We start from the raw sequence: 22,198 nt of genomic DNA, 5'->3' as shown, positions 1-22,198 counted from the left end.
GGTGTAGCTTGGAGGTCAAATGCCTCTGGGTTCCATCCCCAGACCTACAAAAATAAATAAATAAATAAATAAATAAATAAATAAATAAATATTGCTTTTAGCTGGTGTGGTGGCACATGTCTGTAGTCTAAATATCTGGGAAACTGCGACAAGAGGATCACAAGTTTGAGATCAGGCTCAGCAACTTTTCTTTTTTTTTTTGCGGGTCTGGGGATGGAACCCAAGGGCCATTTGACCACTGAGCTACACTCCCTGCCCTATTTTTTATTCTTTATTTTGAAACCGGGTCTCAATGAGTTGCAGAGGACCTCTCTAAGTAGCTGAGGCTGTTCGCGAACCGCGATCCTCCAGTCTCAGCCTCCCAAATGCTGGAATTAGAAGTGTGTGCCACCATGCCCAGCTTCAGCAACTTTTCAAGACCCTGTTTCAAAATAAAAAATAAAAGCCGGGCATGGTGGCACACGCTTGTAATCCCCGTGCTTGGGAGACTGAGACAGGAGGATCACACAGGTTCGAAGCCAGCCTCAGCTACTTAGTGAAGCTCTCAGCAACTTAGTGAAATCCTTCTTCCAAATAAAATATAAAATAGGGCTGGGAGTATAGCCCTGAGGTAGAAAGCCTCTGGGTTCCACCCCCAGTACCACCAAAAATAAAAATTAAAAATAAAAAGGCCAGGAGTGCAGCTTGAAGGTAGAATGCCCTTGGGTTCGATCCTTAGTAACAAAGTTGCTTTTGATAAAATGCCATATTTCTTTGCAACACTATTAGGTATATATAATATGAATTTCCATGATGATAAAATAGAGACATCAAAAGCAAAATATATAAAATGGGCATGGTGGCCCACATCTAATACTATTTATTACTTGGGAAGCTGAGATAGGAGGATTATAGGTTCCAAATCAGCCTCAGCAATTTAATGACACTGTTTCAAAATAAAAATTAAAAAGGGTTGGAGGTAGAATGTGCCTGGGTTCAAATTTCCAGTATCACAACAAATAGGTGTAGCTCAGTGGTAGAGTGCTCTTGTGTTCAATACCCCAATATCCCTTCAACACACACGCAAAATAAAATATACTCATAACATATGATATAGTAACTACACTCCTTGGTATTTAAACCAAAGAGTTTAAAATATGTCTACACAAAAACCTGCAATTGACTCTACACTAGCAAAACAAACAACCCAATCAAGAAATGGGCAACTGAACTGAATAGACACTTTACAAAAGAAGAGATACAAATGGCCAATAGATACATGAAAAGATGTTCTACATCATTAGCCATCAGGGAGATGCAAATCAAAACTACAGTGAGATTTCATCTGACCCCAGTCAGATTAGCAAGCATAAAGAAATCAAATACAAATGCTGGCGAGGATGTGGGGAAAGAGGAACTCTTCTTACACTGTTCATGGGAGTGCAAACTAGTTCAGCCACTATGGAGATCTGTGTGCAGATGTCTTAGAAAACTGGGAATAGATCCACCATATAATCCAGCTCTACCACTCCTGGGTATTTTTCCAAAGGGGTTGAATTCAGAGAACTACAGCAACATATGCATTCCTATGTTCATAGCAGCACAATTCATAATAGCCAAAATATGGAACCAACCCAGGTCCCCATCAACAGATTAATGGATTGCGAAAGTATGGGAAATACACACAACGGAATTCTATTCAGCTATAAAGAACAAAATCATGTAATTCCCAAGAAGATGGAAAGTCCTAGAGAGCATTATGTTAAGTGAGGTCAGCCAAGCACAGAAAGAGAAGGGACATGTTTCCTCTAATATGCCCAAACTCGGGAGCACTGGGGATAGATGAGGGACTCCAGATAATGGAAGGGAAATCTCAGCAAAGTTTGAATAGAAGGATAGGAGAGAAGAAGGCTGAACTTGATTAATTAGGGGCTACATCCGAATATGTGTAAAAGTATAAATATAGCATGGTTACCCTGGACACTCATTATTGGGAGGTGGGTATGGAAAAATTGGAGTGGGGGGAAGAGGGCACCAAGTACAGTTCAAATGTATACCATTTATTTTCAATAAAAAGAAAGAAAGAAAAAGAAAGAATAAAAAAAAAATATGTCTACACAAAAACCTGCAATTGGGAACTGAGGATGTAGCTCAGTGGTAGATTGCTTGCCTAGCATGCATGTCTCTGGGTCCTCAGGTTTATCCCCAGCACTATAGGGGGAAAATGGACATAAAGATACAAAGCAGGAACTTGACATACATACTACTAAATGAATGAAGACAATCTTAAAAAGCTACATAGTGTACAATTCCAACTACTACAACTACTATGACATTCTAGAAAAGATAAAGGAAACAACAGTAAAAATATTAGTGTGCTAGAGGTTGGAGGTGGGACCAGGCATGGTACCAAACACTTGTAATCCCAGTACTTGGATGGCTGAGACAGGAAGATCACAGGCCAGCCTCAGCTACTTAGGCCCTCCACAACTCAGTGAGACCCTGTTTCAAAATAAAGAATAAAATATTGGGCAGGTGGTGTAGCTCGGAGGTCAAATACCTAGGATCTAGGGTTGCATATCTAGACCCGCAAAAATAAATAAATAAATTAATAAATTAATAAATTAAAATAAAAAATAAAATAAAAAGCCGGGTGTGGTGGCGCACATTTGTAATCCCAGCATTTGGGAAGCTAAAACAGGAGGATTCGGGTTTGCAGACAACCTCAGCTACTTAAATGAGGCCCTTTGCAACTCAGTGAGACTCTGTTTCCAAATAAAGAATAAAAAATAGGGCAGGGTGTGGCTTAGAGGTAGAATGCCCCTGCGTTCCACCCCCAGTATGGCAAAAATAACAATAATAATAAATAAATAAATAATAAAATAAAGCTGGGTGTGGTGGCATACTCTTGTAATCCCAGTACTTGTGAGACTGAGACTGGAGGAATTGCAGGCTCTCTGCCAGCCTCAGCTGATTAGTGAGGATCTCCAGAATTTAGATCCTGTTTCAAAATAAGTGTAAAAAATAGGGCCAAGTATGAGATGTAGCTCAGGGTAGAATACCCCTGGGTTCCATCCCCAGTACTTTTAAAATAAAAATAACTGTGATCCTCTGGTCTCAGCTGGGATTACATGCGTGTGCCACCACACCTGGCTCTGGCTTTTTATTTTTATTTTGAAAAAAGGTCTCCCTAGTTTGATGAGAATCTCACTACTTGCTGAGGCTGTCTTTGAACCTGCAATCCTCCTATCTCAGCCTCCCAAGTACTGAAATTATAAGAGTGTGCCACCACCATGCCCAGCAAAAATTTTTATCAATATAAATACTGAATACAAGATGCATAAATATAAAAATCCAGCTGGGTGTGATGGTGCATGCTTGTAATTCCAGCTCTTGGGAGGCTCAGACAGAAGTATTGCATAGGTTTGAAGCCAGCCTCTGCTACTTAGTGAGGCTCTGAGCAACTCAGTGAGATCCTGTTTCCAAATAAATTATAAAATAGGGCTGGGGATGTAGCCCAGAGATAGAAAGCCCCTGGGTTCCACCCCCAGTACAAAGAAAGAAAGAAAGAAAGAAAGAAAGAAAGAAAGAAAGAAAGAAAGAAAGAAAGAAAGAAAGAAAGAAAGTAAGTTAGTTAAATAGGGCTGGGCATATACCTCAGAGATAGAAGGTCCCTGGGTTCCATCCCCAGTACAACCCAAAACAAAAATAAAAACTTTTATATGCCAATCATGGAAGGCTATTACTGCATGTATGGGTGGGGAGGAGGGATTGGGATTTGAACTCTGGGCATTCTACCTTTCAGATACATCCCCAGCCTTATTTTTTATTCTTTATTTTGAAACAGTGTCTAAATTGTGGAGGTCCTCACTAAGTAGCTGAGACTGTCTGAAAACCTGAGATCCTCCTGTCTCAGCCTTGCAAGTATTAAGATTACAAGCCTGAGCTACCACCCCTGACCTATTTTATTTTTTACTTTGAAACAGGATCTCATTACATTGTGGAGCGCCTAAGTTACTGGGGCTGGCAGTGAACCTGTGATCTCCCAAGTACTGGGATTAAAGGGGTACACCAACATGCCCAGCTAAGTTATTATTATTTTTTTCTTTGCGGTACTGGGGATGGAACCCATGGGCATTCTACCTCTGAGTGACACCCCCAGCCCTATTTTTTTTTTTTTATTCTTTATTTTTGAAACAGGATCTCACTGAGATCCAAGGGGCCTCACTAATTAACTGAGGCTGTCTGCGAACTACAATCCTCCGGAGGGTCTTCGCCTCCAAATACTGGAATTTCAAGTTTATGCCACCACGACCAGCTCCAGCTAAGCTATTATTTATGCTCCAAGCATACTGTGTACTTTGGAGCCTCTAATTTTTTTCTCATGTAATGTAATTTTGTGGAACTTTTCTTTCCTGGTTACATTATAAACTTATAAACTTGACATTAGATATGGTTGTGCCTGAAGGTAAGAAAAACTAAATTATCTTTCAAATTCCATTCAGTCTAAGAGTGTATCTAAACAAGCATTTTAAATGGCATCAGGCTTTATTCCTACAGCAAAGTCAATACTTTTATGAATATATTTTAAGTATTAAAAATATGAGTCGAATGGGGGTGGTGTGCATGCTTGCAATCCCAGCATATGGGAGGCTAAGACAGGAGGATCACAGTTCAGGCAGACAGCCTCAGCTACTTAGTGAAGACTTTTGTAACTAAGTGAGACACCTTCAAACTAAAGAATAAAAAATAGGGCTAGGGAAGCCTCTGGGTTCCACCTCCAGTACCACCAAAAAATAAAAATAAAATAAAAATAGGGCTAGGGGTGTAATCTGGAGGTAGAATCCCCGGGGTTAGGGTTAGAACCGTTCAATGGAAAGCTCAAAGCAAGTACAATCATAAAGGTTCACTTTATTAATCTAACTTTTTTTTCAGTACTGGGGATGGAACCCAGGGGCATTCTACCTCCAATCACACCCCTAGGCCTATTTTTTATTCTTTTTTTTGAAGCAGTCTCACTGAGTTGCAGAGGGCCTAAGTAGCTGAGGCTGGCTGCGAATCGCAATTCTCCTGTCTCAGGCTCGTGAATGCTGGGATTACAAGCGTGTGCCACCACGCCTGGCTTTTTAATATAACTTTTATTCAAATACTTTAATATGGCAGGTGTGGTAGTGCACACTTATAATCTCAGTACTTAGGAGGCCGAGACAAGAGGGTTGCAGGTTCTAGGACAACTTCAGCAAGTAGTTAAACACTCAGCAACGTGGCATAATCCTGTTTTAAAAAAAAAATACAGCTAGGGTGTGTAGCTTGGAGGTAGAATGCCCCTGGGTCCTAACCCTAGTGCCACAAAAAAAAAAATAAATAGTTAAATTTTAGTGTAGGAATTTAAAGTAAAGTATGACCCACTTTTTCTTACAGGGCAAAAAAATACTTAATGCTAGCCAAGAATGGTGGCACAAGTTTGTAATCCCAGTACTTGGGAGGTTGAGAAAGAAGGATCACAGGTTCTTGGCCAGCCTCAGCAACTTGTGAGGCCAGTAGCGAGACCATGTTTTTAAATAAAGAATAAAAAAAAAATCCAGCTGAGGCTGGAGCTCAGAGGTAGAATGTCCCTGAGATCAATATTTAATACTACACACACACACACACACACACACACACACACACACACACCCTAATACTACCTCAAATAATCCTGCTTATATATTTATTTACTAGTTTACTTCCCCCAGATATAAGTATTAAGAAGCCGGGCATGGTGGTGCACGCTTGTAATCCCCGTGCTTGGGAGGCTGAGACAGGAGGAACGCATGGTTCGAAGCCAGCCTCCTCAGCTACTTAGTGAGGCTTTCAGCAACTTAGTGAGACCCTGTTTCCAAATAAAATATATAAAAAAGGTCTGGGAGTATAGCCTGGAGGTAGAAAGCCTCTGGGTTCCACCCCCAGTACCACACACACACAAAAAAGTAATAAGAATTAGGAAGTTCATATATCTTGTTCACAGCTATGTGATGTTATGTGATTCAGTGCCTGGCACTGAATGAATTAATGAACGAATGAAAACTCAACAAATAGACAGCAATAATTACTTTAGGTTGTTAATATGGTTCAGGGTCTACCCTTTCAACAACTGTGCATTCTTCGAAAAATAAAACTAGGCCGGGCGTGTGGCGTACACTTGTAATCCCAGCATTTCTTTTTTTTTTTTTCTTTTGGTGGTACTGGGGTTCCTGGAAACCCTTCTACCTCCGGGTTACACTTCCAGACCTATTTTTATATTTTTTATTTGGAAACAGGGTCTCTGAAGCCAGTGAGGCTGGCTTCGAACCAGCACGATCCTCCAGTCTCCGCCTCCCAAGCGCGGGATTACAAGTGTGCACCACCACGCCTGGGTAATCCCAGCATTTGGGAGGCAGAGATTGGAGGATCTCAGTTCACAGACAGCCTCAGCTACTACTTAGAGGCCATTTGCAACTCAGTGAGACCCTGTTTCAAACTTAAAAGGACTAAAAATAGGACTGGGGGTGTAGCTCGGAGGTAGAAGGCTCCTGGGTTCCATCCCCAGTACCGTTAAAAAAAAAAGAAAGAAAAAGAAAACTAGATACCACTCATAGGAACACTGTTATAAAATCAAACTCAGAAATTGAAGTTTATAGGTAAAAGAACAAACCTGCTAACTTGTGGTAAGAAATAACTTCAGTAAAGATGAGAATATTTGAGCTGATTTGACTAGTGGCATATTTTCTCATTGAAGCTACTTATTTGATTTGCATGGTTTCTGCATGTATGCTATATTTCAATAAAAAGCTTCCCACCCACACAAAAATAATCACTCTTTGAAACAATACATCTAGTAAGGTTTTATACACACAAGAAACTAAAATACATAAAAGTCTAGAGTGTTGAGTAAAGTCAAAGAGTTTTAAGAGTCCTGTGTTGTCCAGAATAAGAATTTGATAAATCAAGCCGGGCGTGGTGGCACGTGCTTGTAATCCCAGCATTTGGGAGGTTTGAAGACAGCCTCAGCTACTACTTAGAGGCCCTTTGCAATTCAGTGAGACCCTGTTTCTTTCTTTTCTTTTCTTTTTTTTTTTTTTTTTGTGACACTGGGGGTGGAACCCAGAGGCTTTCTACCTCCGGGCTATACTCCCAGACCTTTTTTATATTTTACTTGGAAACAGGGTCTCACTTAGTTGCTGAAAGCCTCACTAAGTAGCTGAGGCTGGCTTCGAATCCATGCAATCCTCCTGTCTCAGCCTCCCAAGCGCGGGGATTACAAGCATGCACCACCATGCCTGGCTGACCCTGTTTCAAAATAAAGAATAAAACAAGGGCTGGGGTGTAGCTCAGAGATAGAATGCCCCTGGGTTCCATCCCCAGTACCACACACACACATACACAAAAAAAACTTGATAAATCAAGAATGTATGACAAGCCAGGCATAGTGATGGACGCCTGTAATCCCAGCATTTGGGAGGCTGAGACAGGGGGATCACAGTTAGTGATCAGCTACTTAGTGGGGCCCTTTACAACTCAGTGAGACACTGTTTCAAAATAAAGAATTATGCTGGGCGTGGTGCCTTGGGAGGCTGAGACAGGAGGATCGCACAGGTTCGAAGCCAGCCTCAGCTACTTAGTGAGGCTTTCAGCAACTTAGCGAGACCCTGTTTCCAAATAAAATATAAAAAAGTTCCCCCAAAAAAGGATTAAAAATAGGGCTGGGGGGGTGTAGTTCAGAGATAGAATGCCCTTGGGTTCCATCCTCAGTACCCCCTCCTCCCAAAAAAAATGTATGACACAGCCAAGTGTGACTGTGTACCCTTATAATCTCAGCACTCAAAATAAGAGGATCTCTTGGGCCCAGAAGCTTAAGACCATCATGGTGACATAGTGAGAAACCACCTTCAAAAACAAAGGGATGCCAGGCATGGTGGTGCATGCTTATGATCCCAGTACTTGGAGGCTGAGACAGAAGGACTGCAGGTTCAAAGTCAGCCTCAGCAGTTTAGTGAGGCTCTCACAGCAACTTAGTGAGACCCTGTTTTCAAATAAAATATAAAAATAGTTCTGGAGGTATAAACCAGAGGTAGAAGGCCCCTGGTTCCACCCCCAGCACCAAAATAAATAAATAAGTAAGTAAAACAAAGGGATGCATGACAACTTCTGGGTAGTCATTAAATAAAAGGAAAAATACATACAAATTTCAAATTAAAAAAGAATACAAAGCTGGGTGTGGTGGTGCATGCTTGTAATCCCAGTACTTGGGAGGCTGATACAGGAGGATTCAGTTTTGCAGCCAGCCTTAGCTACTTAGTGAGGTGCTCCACAACTTAGTGAGACCCTGTTTCAAAATAAAGAATAAAAAAATCAGGCTGGGGCCGGGCGTGGTGGCACACGCTTGTAATCCCCGCACTTGGGAGGTAGAGACAGGAGGATCGCGCAGGTTTGAAGCCAGCCTCGCTGGCTTAAGAGAACCCGTTTCCAAATAAAATATAAAATAGGTCTGGGAGTGTAGCCCGGAGGTAGAAGGGTTCCATCCCCAGTACCACCACAAAAAAAAAAATTAACTCAGAGCGCGCGCGCGCTCGCTCTCTCTCTCTCTCTCTCTCTCTCTCTCTCTCTCCCTCCCTCCCTCCCTCTCCCTCTACTGAAAATTGACCCCAGAGGTGTTCTTCTGAGCTACATCCTCATCCCTTCCACCTTTTTTTTTTTTTTTTTAAGACACACAGCCTCATTAAGTTGCTAAGGCTGGCTTTGAACATGTGATCCTCCTGTTTTGGCCTGCAAAGTACTAACAGTCAGGTGTGCATCAATACACCTAAGTCTCTGATGTTTATTGTGTGTGGGTACAGGAGATGAAACTCTGAAGCCTTCTAACTACAGGCTATCCCTCATCCCTATTTTATTTTTTATTTGGAAACAGTCTCACTAGGTTGCAAAGAGCCTCACTAAATTACTGAGGCTAGCCCCAACCTGTGATCCTCTTGTCTCAGCCTTTCAAGTAGTGGGAGGGATTACAGGCATGTTTCACCTCAGCCAGCTTGATGCATATTTTAAGCTAATAACTTTTGAATGTTGGAAATTAATACTAGATAGTACAACAGTGAAATAATAAAAAATTTAAAATCCGAAAAATAAAAATAAAACTTGAGCCGGAAGTGGTGGCACACACTTGTAATCCCATAGTACTTGGGAGGCTGAGACAAGGAGGATCACAGGCTTAAAGCCAGCCTCAGCAATTTATAGAGGTTCTCGGCAACCTACTAAGATTATTTCCAAATAAGAAATAAAATTAGGCTGGGGTGTAGGTTGGAGGTAGAATGCCTCTGCATTCCATTCCTAGTGCCAAAAAAACAAAAAATAAAGAAAACTTGAAAATAGTCTTCCTAGATGGGCATGGTGGCACACACTTGCCTGCATTTGGGAGGCTGAGACCGGAGGATCGGGGTTTACCGACAGCCTCAGCTACTTAGTGAGGCCCTTTGCAACTCAGTGAGACCCGGTTTCAAAATAAAAAATAAAAAATAAAAAAATAAAAATAGAGCAGGGGGTGTAGATCGGAGGTCGAATGCCCCTGGGTTCCATCCCCAGACCCACGGGGGAAAAAAACAAAAAAAAGAAAAACAGAAAAAAAAAGAAAATTGTCTTCCTTCCAACCTCCAAAGTGCACACTTGTAATCCCAGTACTTGGGAGACTGAGACAGAAGAATTGAAGGTTCAAGGCCAGCCTCAGCTACTTAGTGAGGCCCTCTACAACTGAGCAAGACCCTGTTTCAAAATAAAAAATAAGAGGCCGACATGGTGGCGCACACTTGTAATCCCCACGCTTGGGAGGCGGAGACAGGAGGATTGCACACCTCGCTGGCTTAAGAGACCCTGTTTCCAAATAAAAGTATAAAATAGGTCTGGGAGTGTAGCCCAGAGGTAGAAGGGCTTCCAGGAACCCCAGTACCACCAAAAATAAAATAAAATAAAAAATAAGAGTCAGACGTGGTAGCACACATTTGTAATCTCAAAATTTGGGAGGCTGAGACAGGAGGATCGGAGTTCGCGGACAGCCTCAGCTACTTAGTGAAGCCCTTTGCAATTCAGTGAGACCTGTTTCAAAATAAAGAATAAAAAATAGGGCTGGAGGTATAGCTTGGAGGTCAAATGCCCCTGAGTTCCATCCTCAGTACTGCAAAAAGAAAGAAAGAAAGAAAGAAAGAAAGAAAGAAAGAAAGAAAGAAAGAAAGAAAGAGGCCAGGCATGGTGGCGCAAGCTTGTAATCCCAGCACTTAGGAGGCTGAGACAGGAAGATCGCACAGGTTCGAAGCTAGCCTCAGCTACTTAGTGAGGCTCTCAGCAACTTAGTGAGACTCTATTTCCAAATAAATTATAAAATAGGGCTGGGGACGTAGCCTGGAGGTAGAAAGTCCCTGGGTTCCACCCCCTCCAGTACCACAAAAAAATAAAAAATAAAAAATAGGGCTGGGGTGTAGCTTAGATTTATTCTTTATTTTGAAATAGGGTCTCACTAATTTGCTGAGAGCCTAACTTGCTGAGGCTGGCTACTAAACTTCGATCCTTCTGTCTCAGGCTCCCAGGTACTGGAATTACAAGAGTACACCACCACACCCAGCTTGGAGTCGGAGTTTATAACTGACAATGCCAGGCGTGCTAGTACAAGCCTATAATCTCAGTACTTAGGAGGCTGAGGCAGGAGGATCACAGGTTTGAGGCCAGCGTCAGCAACTTAGCAAGACCCTGTGTCCAAATAAAAAAGAAGCCAGGCGTGGTGGTGCACACTTGTAATCCAGCCTTTGGGAGGCTGAGACAGCAGGATCATGGTTTGTGGCCAGCCTCAGCTACTTAGTGAGGCCCTTTGCAACTCAGGAAGACCCTGTTTCAAAATAAAGCATAAGACAGAAGTAATGGCGCAAACTTGAAACCCCCACACTTGGGAGGCGGAGACGGGAGGATCGCACAGGTTTGAAGCCAGCCCCGAAAATAATGATAAATTATGATAAATAGGTCTGGAAGAGTAGCCCGGAGGTAGAAGGGTTCCATCCCCAGTACCACCAAAAACAAACAAAAACAAAACAAAATAAAGAATAAAAAATAGGGCTGGGGGTGTCGCTGGGAGGTAGAATGCCCTTGGGTACTATGCCCAGTACCACAAAGGGGGGGGGGCAAAGAACGTATTAAAACATAGGAACATATATAATTTTGATATATAATGTTCTCTATTTTAGTGTTCAGGGTAGTTTGTTTTTGTTTTTAAATAAAAGCCCCATATAGCAGATCAGAATCTCAGTGCCTCACTTGATCAACACTCAAACTAATGCCTCTCCCTCCTTATAATTGCAGTTACCCCAAAATTCCCAGAGCAAGGGAGTTACAGTCCATGTAAGAGGCCTCTTTATGGTGTCCACTCAAGGACACTTTAGTATCTCTTCATATATTGCTACTCATTTATGGTCACAAGACTTTCAGAAATTAAAATAGCTTCTTTTCACAGAAAGATTAAACACAGCTAAATTTAAAAACTAATTTGCATGTCCTAAAGAGCTAAAGTAAGCTCTTTAGCTAAACTTACTCTCCTCTCCCAAATATTGTTAGTTTTCAAAAATCCCTATTAGTATACTAATTGTATCTTGCTAGAATTTTTTACTTAATCATTCATTACTTATTAATGTATTTTATGGTAGTGCTGGGAATTGTACCCAGGGCACATCAGATCCAAATTATTATTTATATATATATATATATATATATATATATATATATATATATATATATTTTAAACAGTGCTGGGGATGGTGGGAATCAAATATGCAAAGCTAAAACTTATTATTTTTTTTTTTTTTGGTACTGGAGATGGAACCCAGGGGCCTTCTACCTCCAGGCTACACTCCCAGACTTATATTATATTTGGAAACAGGATCTCTTAAACCAGCTGAGGCTGGCTTCAAACCTGTGTGATCCTCCTGTCTCAGCCTCCCAAGCGCGGGGATTACCAGCATGCACCACCATGCCCTGCACCACTAGGCCTGGATGCAAAGCTAAAACTTTAATACTGAGGTACATTCTCAGCCCTTGATAAAGAAGTTTACATGATCATCTTAATCAGAGCTTATTAATCTTATCCTTGATAATGTGGCTATTGATCTTTGTTCAATAATAATTTTCATAAAAATTTTCCTATTAGTCTTGTGCAAACAAACTTTATATAACAATACGCGCTAATATTTTTCTTCTTATCCTATTTCCTATCACTATACCATATAAAAGATTTACCTAATACAGAATAAATGAAATCAGTCATCAAGAAATTATGATAAATGAAGCTTATGCCAGCCAGGTGTGGTGGCGCAGGCCTGTAATTCCAGTACTGAAAGGCTAAGACAGACAGACTGCAGGTTAAAGCCAGCCTCAGCAACTTATTGAAAACCTATTTCAAAATTATAAAAAAAAAAAAAACACAGGGTTGGCAAGGTGTAGCTCATAAGTAGAATATCCCTGTTCAATCCTAGTACCACCAATATATATATATATATATATATATATATATATATATATATATATATATATATATATATATTGTGTGTGTGTGTGTGTGTGTGTGTGTGTGTGTGTAGGGCTGGGAGTATAGCTTGAAGGTAGAATGCCACTGGGTTCCATCGCTGTTAAAAAAAAAAAGTAGAAAAAATTTAATATTTATATTTTAATATCATAATAAACAAATTAGCCATTAACGCAATCACTTTAGTGAAAACTATTTGCAAACAAAATTTCAGTGAGAAAGTGACACCGGAGCCAGGCATGGAGGCACACAATTGTAATCCCAGCATTTGGAAGGCTGAGACAGGAGGATCTGGGTTTGTAGACAGCCTCAGCTACTTTATGAGACCCTTAGCAACTCAGTGAGACCCCATTTCAAAATAAAGAATAAAGCCAGGCCTGGCGTGGTGGTGCACGCTTGTAATCCCAGTATTTGGGAGGCTGAGACCAGAGGATCGCAGTTTGTGGACAGCTTCAGATACTTAGTGAAGGGCCTCTGCAACTCAGTGAGACACTGTTTCAAAATAAAGAATAAAAAATTGGGCAGGAGTGTAGCGCGAGGAGGTAAATGCCTCTGGGTTCCATCCCCCAACAGCAAAAATAAATAAATAAATAAATAAATAAATAAATAAATAAAGCCAGGCATGGTGGCGCACGCTTGTAATTGAGAGGCTGAAACAGAAGGTTTGAAGCCAGCCTCAACTACTTAGCGAGGCTCACAGCAACTTAGTGAGACTCTGTTTCCAAATAAATTATAAAATAGGTCTGGGAGTGTAGCCCAAAGGTAGAATGCCTCTAGATTCCATCTCCAGTACTTAAAAAAAAAAAAAAGAAAAAAGAAAAGTGGTACTGTTTTACATACTTGCAAATCTTTTAATGTCTTACTTTATAGAAGCCAGCAAGATTCTCATAGCTGCTTCTGCACTCAGTCTACAATATCCTATTTCCTTATTTTTATTTTTTGTGGTACTGGGGATTGAACCCAGAGGCATTCTACCTTTGAAGAACATCCCCAGCCCAATTTTACTTATTTGGTAACAGGGTCTCTCTCACTAGGTTGGCAAGAATCTCACTACTTGCTGAGGTTGTCCTTGAATCTGAGATCCTCTTGTCTCAGCCTCCGGGTATAAGGATTAAAAGCCACCATACCCAGTTTATTTCTTTGTGGTACTGGTGATTAAACCCAGGGACATTTTATCTTTGATCTACACCCCTCCTTATCCCCTTATTCTCACTAATTTATTGTATTCTGGCTTGAACCTGTGACACTCCTATCTCAACGTCCCAAATACTGGAATTATAGGCAAGTGCCACACATCTGGCTCAGTCTATACCACATATTAGGTAAGCCCTTGGAAACTAATATATATTCATGAAAGAACAAGAGTGGGAAAACCACATAATAATAATATGAAAATGGCTTACATCCCCAGGGGGTTTGTGGACCACTGAAGGTAAAGGGTTTTGGGAAATCCCTAAGGATCAGCAGACTTTGAGAACTACTGGACTAGACAGTACCAAGCCATTTGTACCTTCCTGCAGCTTCATACTGTAAGAACACTCAAAGGGATATTGAACTGGAGGCATTCTATCTGTGAACTGTATCCCCAATCCTTTTTTATATATTGGATTTACCCGGAGGTAGAAGCATTTCCAGGAACCCCAGCACCACCAAAAATAAATAAATAAATAAATTAATTAATTAATTAAAAATTAAAAATATTTAAAAATAGGTTATTTTTTCAAGTGTCAGCATAGTTTTAAGTTTTTTGGTGATAGTATGGGGCAACTGGAATCCAAAACACTCATAAAGAAAAAAATATATATATATTGGATTTAAACAGGGTCTTGCTAGGTTGCTGAGAGTCTTGCTCTATCTACTATGTTGCTGAGGATGTCCTTAAATCTTTGATTCTCCTGTCTCAATCTTTTGAGTACTGGGATTACACATGTGCACCACCTTACTAATAGTTTTCAATACACATTTGTTAGATTAAAATATTTACTAAGCTGGACGTGGTGACAAACGCCTGTAATCCTGATACTTGGGAGGCTAAGACAGGAGGATCCCGGGTTCGCAGCCAGCCTCAGCTACTTAGTGAGACCCTGTTTCAAAATGAAGAATAAAAAAATCGGGGCTGGGAGTGTAGCTTGGTGATAGAATACCCTGGGGATCAATCCCCAGCACCACACACACAATTTGCTAAGCATTTCCCATGTGCCAGGAACTCTTAGAAAAACTTTACATTTACTAACTAATCTTCACAACAACTATCTGACAAGTCCTATTATTATCTTTACTTAATAGATAAGGAAACATAAAGGGATGTTGAGTAATTTGCCAAAGGTCTGTGACCAGTGCTAATATATGAAACCTAGACTTTGTGCTCTTAAACACGAGCTCTACTGTTTAGTTTTAAAGTTTCAAAACAAGATATGGGGAAGATAGAATGTTCCTGATTTCCATCCCCAGTACAATAAATAAAGTACCTCTGTAGTTCAAGATAATAGCCAGACAGTAACAAAAGAGACTCCATATGAAAACTTCAGGGATTATGTGTTTCAACATTTCTTTATTAAATCATATATGCTAAGGATACATGGAGAAATCACAAGACCTGGGCCTGGTGGTACACACCTGTAATCCGAGTACTTGGAGGTTGAAACAGGCAGATCACAGGTTCGAAGCCAGTCTCAGCAACTTAGTGAGGCTCTCAGCAATTTTGTGAGACTCCATTTCCAAATAAAAAAATGTTGAAGTTGGGCATGGTGGCACATGCTTGTAATCCCAGCATTTGGGAGACAAGAGACAGGAGAATTGCAGTTCATGAACAGTCTCAGCTACTTAGTGAAGCCATTTGCAACTAAGTGAGACCCTGTTTCAAAATAAAAAATAAAAAATAGGGCTGGGGATATAGCTCAGAGGTAAAATGTCCCTGGATTCCATCCCCAGTACTGCAAAAAAATAAAAGATAAAACTTACTTGGGATGCTGAGATAGAAGGATGGCAGGTTGATGGGCAGCCTCAGCAACTTAGAAAGGCCCTGTGCAACTTAGTGAGACCTTGTTTCAAAACATGGCTGGGAGTATGGGGGTGTAGCTTGAAGATAGAATGCCCCTGAGTTCTATCCCCAGCACTGCAAACAAAAAAAAAATCCACAAGGAATTTATATGAAGATCATCAAGACCAATATCATCAACTCTATCCGTTTCATGTACTGAAATAATTCTTTTTTTTTTTTGTGGTACTGAGGGGCTTTTCTACTTCTGGGCTATACTCCCAGACCTATTTTTTATACTTTATTTGGAAACAGGGTCTCACTAAGTTGCTGAGAGCCTCACTCAGTAGCTGAATGGCTTCGAACCTGTGTGATCCTCCTCAGCCTCCCAAGAGCTGGAATTAGAAGTGTGCGCCACCACACCGGGCTCTTAAATTTTTGATAAGCTAAGTAAAATCCAATCTACCTAATTTAAAATCAATTCCAAAAAGAATCTATAATTTGACACTTTTATGTGTTAAATAGCAAATATTGTAATAGCTTTAAGACTAATTTGTGCTCAACTCAGGAAAAAAAAAGATGCTTGAAGGCATCACAATACCTGTTTTCAAATTATATTACAGAGCTATACTAATAAACCCAGCATGGTACTGACATAAAAACAGAGACAAAGACTAATGCAATAGAAAAGATCCAAAGTCAAATACACTTATACTTATAGCCAGTTAATTATTGACAAAGACGGTCCCAAAAACATACAATGGAGAAAAGACAACCTTTTTGACAAATGATGTTGGAAAAACTGGGTATCTATATTCAGAAGAGGCCGGGCATGGTGGCGCACGCTTGTAATCCCCGCACTTGGGAGGCTGAGACAGGAGGATCGCACAGGTTCGAAGTCAGCCTCAGCTACTTAGTGAGACCCTGTTTCCAGATAAAATATAAAAAAAGGTCTGGGAGTATAGCCCGGAGGTAGAAAGCCTCTGGGTTCCATCCCAGTACCACAAAAAAAATAAATAAATAAATAAAAAAAATATATATATATATATATATATATATTCAGAAGAAGGAAATCAGACCCTATATCTCACCCTGCACAAAAGTTAACTCGAGATGAATAAAGAACCTAAAATTATACTAAAAACTTTACAATTACTATAAGAAAACATAGGACCAACTCTCCAACATATAGGCACTGATCTAACTCCAATTAGAATGGGAATCAAGAATACAAACAAAATCTGAGTGTGGTGGTGCATGCTTGTAATCCCAGTACAAGGCTGAAACAGGATTGCAGGTCTGAAAATAGCCTCAGCAAGTAGTGAGACTCAATAACCTATCAAGACCCTGTTTAAGAAAAAAAAAATGGGCTGGGGTTTTTGCTCAGAGGTAGAATGCCTCTGGGTTCTACCCCCCAGTACACCAAAAACAAAACAAAACAAAACAAAAAACGGTCTGGGAGTATAGAGTATAGCCGGGAGGTAGAAAAACCCCTGGGTTCCACCCCCAGTACCACACACACACCCAAAAAAGAATACAAACAATACCCAGACATGATGGCACATGTCTATAATCCTAGTACTTGGGACACTGAGATAGGAGGATGGCAGGTTCATGGCCAGCCTTAGCAACTTAGAAAGGCCCTGTGCAACTTAGTGAGACGTTGTTTCAAAATAAGAAATAAAAACATGGCTGGCTGGGAATATATCTCGGAGATAGAATATCCTTGAGTTCAATCCCCAGAACCACAGAAATAAAATAAGAATAATCTTTTAAAAGAGCAGGGGTTTTTTTTGTTGTTGTTTTGTTTTTTTTGCGGGTCTGGGGATGGAACCCAGGGGCATTCAACCTCTGAGCTACACCCCCTGCCCTATTTTTTATTCTTTATTTTGAAACCGGGTCTCACTGAGTTGCAGAGGGCCTCACTAAGTAGCTGAGGCTGTCCACGAACTGCGATCCTCCAGGTCTCAGCCTCCCGAATGCTGGGATTACAAGCGTGAGCCACCACGTCCAGCTAAGAGCAGGGAATTTAACTCATCCCTGGATTCAATTTCCAGTACTGGGGGGAAATAAGATAATTATAAATGTGGTAAGTGTTATTAAGGAAATAAACAAGGTTTTACCACAGATTATAGACTCTAAAAGCTGAATTGTGGAATTCAAAGACCTAAAAATAAATAATTCATGAGGAGTTACATCAACATGAAACAGATTCTACAGGCCTTTGCTAATGCATAAGAAAACTATAGACTAGACTATGAAGAGTCAATCTTTCATTGTCAAAGCTATCTGATGACCCGGGCATGGTGGTGGACACTTGTAATCCCAGCATTTGGGAGGCTGAGACAGGAGGAACGCAAAGGTTCAAAGCCAGCCTCAGCTATTTACTGAGGTTCTCAGCAACTTAGTGAGCCCCTGTTTTCAAATAAAGTATAAAATAGGTCTGGGAGTATAGCCCAGAGGTAGAAAAGCCCTTGGGTTCCACCCCCCAGTACCACACACAAAAAAAAGAGCTATTTGATGGCATTACTTAGCAATATAGTAACCTCAAGATAATTAACCTCACAGTTTCATAGAGGAAAAAGCATCTAAACACAGTCCTAAAGAAAAACTAAGTGGATAGATAGAACTTAAAGTAATATGATGCCAGGTGTGGTGGCGCATGCTTGTAATCCCAGCATTCGGGCTGAGACCAGAGATCACTGTTGGTGCACAGCCTCGGCTACTTTTGTGATGGCCTCCGCAAATTATTGAGACCCTGTTTCAAAATAAAAAGAATATAAAATAGGACTGGGGATGTAGTTCAAAGGTAGAATGTCCCTGGGTTCTATCCGCAGCACCGAAAAAAAAAAGAAAAGAAAAAAAGTATTATGGTAATCCGAATACAGAGATGAAATGAGAAAAAAAAGAATTAGGTAAAAACTAAGGAAATCTAGCCAGGCATAGTGGTGCTCGCTTGTAATCCCAGCATTTGAGAGGCTGAGACAGAAGGATCGTGGCTGGAGGATAGCCTCAGCTACTACTGAGCGAGGTCCTTTGCAACTCAGTGAGTCCCGGTTTCAAAATAAAGAATAAAAAATAGGGCTGGGGGTGTAGCTTGGAGGTAGAATGCCCTGGAAGGTCCCATCCCCAGTACTGGGAAAAAAACAAAAAAACAAAAAAAAACCTAGGGAAATCTGAAGAAATCTATGGAATTTAGTTAATAATAACATATTAGCTTATTAACTTTAACAATATGCCATATTAATGTAAGATGTAACAGGAGAAACTGGGTGCAGGGTATATAGGAATCCTCTGTACTACATTCTCTACATTCTCAGTTGTTCCGTAAATCTAAAGGTGCTCTAAGAAATAGTATTTTTAAAAAAATTTTTTTTTTTTTTTTTTTTTTTTTGGTGGTACTGGGATTCCTGGAAGCCCTTCTACCTCCGGGCTACACTCCCAGACCTATTATATATATATATATATATTTTTTTTTTTTTTTTTTTTTTTTTTTTGGAAACAGGGTCTCCTAAGCCAGCATGCGCATCTGGCTTCGAACCTGTGCGATCCTCCTGTCTCTGCCTCCCAAGCGCGGGAATTACAAGCATGCGCCACCACGCCCGGCATTTTTAAAAAATTTTAACAAGGCCTCAGGAATTATAGGTGTGCTGTGCGTTAGTAAAAACTTTAAGAAATGAGATGTCATAAAACTCAGCAATATGATTTAGAAATTCAAGAAATTCAAAGGAAACATATTTAGGTAGTTAAAATCTTTATTCATGCCAGGTGCGATGATACATGCCTGTAATGCCAGTACTTGGGAGACTGAGACAGGAGGATTCTAGGCTCAAGACCAGCCTTAGCAACTTAGCAAGACTATTTCAAAATTAAATATGGAAAAATGGGAGGGGTGTAGCTCAGAGACAGAATGCCCCTGTGTTCAGGCCCCAGTACCCCCCCAAAAGGTCTATTCATGTAAAAATTTCCTAGACAGATTAGTTTACATGCAAATTAAATAGCTCTGCATCACAACATAAAGCAGGCAGTAATACCTCCAAAGTGCAAAATACACACTTTAGAGCTTATTGATCAATAATAACGAATAAGCTCTATATTATGTATGGTGGCACTGTTCTGAAATTGCCACTGTAATTCAATTGTACATTGTAACTGTAGCTGGACCAGGATCAACTCCATAGGTTCTCCCAAGTTACTCATCTAAGGAAATAGTTTTGTACTTAAGAAAAGTCATAAGCAGAGAAGAGGAAAGTGGATCCTCCCCAACTCATTAAAGGAATAGAGGAAGATGATCTAAGTATAAAAAAGGAAAAATTAAGCCAACTGTGATGGCACAGGACTGTAATTAAGGTTGAGATGAGGATCACAGGTTTGAGCCTCAACAACCTAGTGAGACCATTTCAAAACAAAAAATAAAGGGGTTGGGAGTGTTACTTAGAGGTAGAATGCCCCTGGGTTCAATCCCCAGTACCACCGATTAAAAAGAAAAGAAAAGAAAAAAATTAGCCAGACCAGGTGGTATATATCTGTAATTCCAGCTATTTGGGAAGTGGAGGCAGGAGGATCACAAGTTCAAGGCCGGCCTGGACAATTTAGCTGGGGAGGAACCTCTGGGTTTCATCCCCAGTACCAGAAAAAAAAGGAAAAAAATTCCTTTTCAGGTTCAGCTGGAGGAAATTTTTGCAACTAATATTAACCTGCTATAATGCCAAACTAATACAAATAGATCTTAATGCATTTATATCAGTTGCATGCCTTCCAATCAAAACAATTAATACTTTCTAACTTGGAAGTAATCTCTCAACATCTGCAAAACAGAGAGATTTAAGATTGTCATGCAAAGTGTGGGGAAAAACAAAAGAAGGTGATAATCCTAAAGTGTTAAATTTGTAAAATACAATACAAAACAGTTATTACTACCAGAACTAATCTTACAGACATTACAAAATTAGGATCTTGAATCTACTACAAATATAGTGACCACAATCTCTAACCAGGTAAATACAATTTCGCTCGAGATTTATAAAATATGAGGCATAAAAGAATTTTTGTATTAAAATCTAATTTAGATAACCATATGAACCTATTCTTACTCTATTCCATTATCCAAAGGAAATCCTTTAAAACAAAGATGTTTGTTATGCTAAGCCTCTTCTCACATACATCCTAAACATAAAATTGTAAAATGATCAAGATCAAGAAGAAATGAATTAACGTTTCCCCAGCAATTCCTGTTTGCACCACCAAGAGGAGAGTCAAACGCTATTTCATGTTGAAACGAGAAAAAGAAAAGGTGAGATGTTTAAAATTCCAAGTAAAATGATCATGACATAGCATCTGGCACAGATCGAAAAAGCACCGACGCTGCCAAAAGAATTGTCAGTGATGAAAGTAAAGACAAGAAAATGAGCTTTTCCAACATGCCACAGCCCAACCCAAGGGGCAAAAATCGTCATTGCCAACATCATCTCTCTCATCCCATTTTCAGGTCGCCTCCAATTCAGATATATTCCTCTGTTATAACCCACACTAATTTTCCACCCAGGTGAAAACCATTCAAGAATTTTTCTACGACCCCCGACTTCCACCTTTTAAGAGATCTACACTTTTCGGGGCCCAGCCCCAGGGGGAAACAACGCCCAGATCCCACCCTCCCTGCCCAAGGTTGAGGAGGGCCGGGTTCCCCGGAGTGGGGCTTCGCGGGGTGGGCCTCACGTCGGTGAGAACTGGGAAAGCGCAAGGAACCAGGGTGGGGCTCAAGAAAGAGGGCCGAGTGGGGGGGGGGGCGGCGGAGACCCGAGGAAGAAAGGGATGAACCGGAGGCTGGGCAGGGCCGGGTGGGGACTGGGGAGAAGGGCCGGGCTGCGGGGAGCGAGGCCGCAGAGCCGGGGCCGGAGGCCGAGGGTCACGCCCGGGCGCGGCGGGCAGGGCGGCGGAGCGGGGCGCGGACGCGAGCCGGCCAGGGCCGCGGCCCGGAGTGGGGGAGCCGCGCACTCACCGCTCTGCTCCCCCAGGAACACCAGCTTGAATTTCCTCAGCGGATTCCCGAAGTCTCCGCCCGCGGACATGATGGAGCCGGAGGAGCCGCCGCCGCCTCAGCCCAGAGACCTCCCGGACCGACGCTGCTCCACCGGCGGCGCAGGAGGCGAGCGGAAGGGCGGGCGCCGCGCTTTCGGCCCTGCAGCGCCGGCGCGGGAGCGAGGCTGGCGGGCAGCAGGACCCTCCGCAGGCCGGCAGCGTCGCCGCCTCCCCGCAGTCGCCGAGCGCCGAGCGCGGCCCGCGGCCGGGAAGGGCAGGAGGGCGGTGTCGCGGCGGCCGGGGGTGTGCTCGGGTTCCCGGGGCTGGCGCCGTCCCTTTCGTCAGCACCCGGCACCGAGACTCGGGTGAGGGAGGCAGACGCTGGCGGGGCCGGAGCCGCAGACGCGCCCGGGACCTTTCACACGCAGCGCCTCGGCTCGCACAGCTGCCGCCGCCGCCGCAGCCCAACCTGCTGAGTGCGCGAGCCTCTGCGCGGCGCGGGGCGAGCCCGGGCGCGAGCGCGCCGCCCCGCTGGCCGCCGGCGTGCGTGCTGGCGTGCGGCGGGCGTGCGTGCGCGTGCGCGCCACTGCCAGCGCCTTCCTGGTCCGGCCAGCTCCTTCGGCCCCTCCCCCGCGGAGGCAGGGAGAGCCAAGAGG

The 22,198-nt window shown here is 42.0% G+C and overlaps 1 protein-coding gene across 3 annotated transcripts in view; it reads right to left on the bottom strand.

The window, feature by feature from the left end:
- Positions 1 to 21,592, bottom strand: part of RAB6A (RAB6A, member RAS oncogene family) — a gene marked incomplete at both ends in the record, with an annotated part of 58,343 nt that extends 36,751 nt beyond the window's left edge. For all 3 annotated transcript variants that reach the window (XM_080714657.1, XM_080714656.1, XM_080714658.1), the window contains one exon: positions 21,523 to 21,592. In XM_080714657.1, coding sequence (XP_080570783.1) covers positions 21,523 to 21,592 — 70 coding nt within the window. The remainder of the gene's footprint in view (positions 1 to 21,522) is intronic.
- Between the last annotated feature and the right edge of the window lie 606 nt (positions 21,593 to 22,198).

This window comes from Muscardinus avellanarius, assembly GCF_963383645.1.
Source record: "Muscardinus avellanarius genome assembly, chromosome: 1".
Lineage (NCBI taxonomy): Eukaryota > Metazoa > Chordata > Mammalia > Rodentia > Gliridae > Muscardinus > Muscardinus avellanarius.
This window is presented reverse-complemented; position numbering and strand designations above follow the sequence as displayed.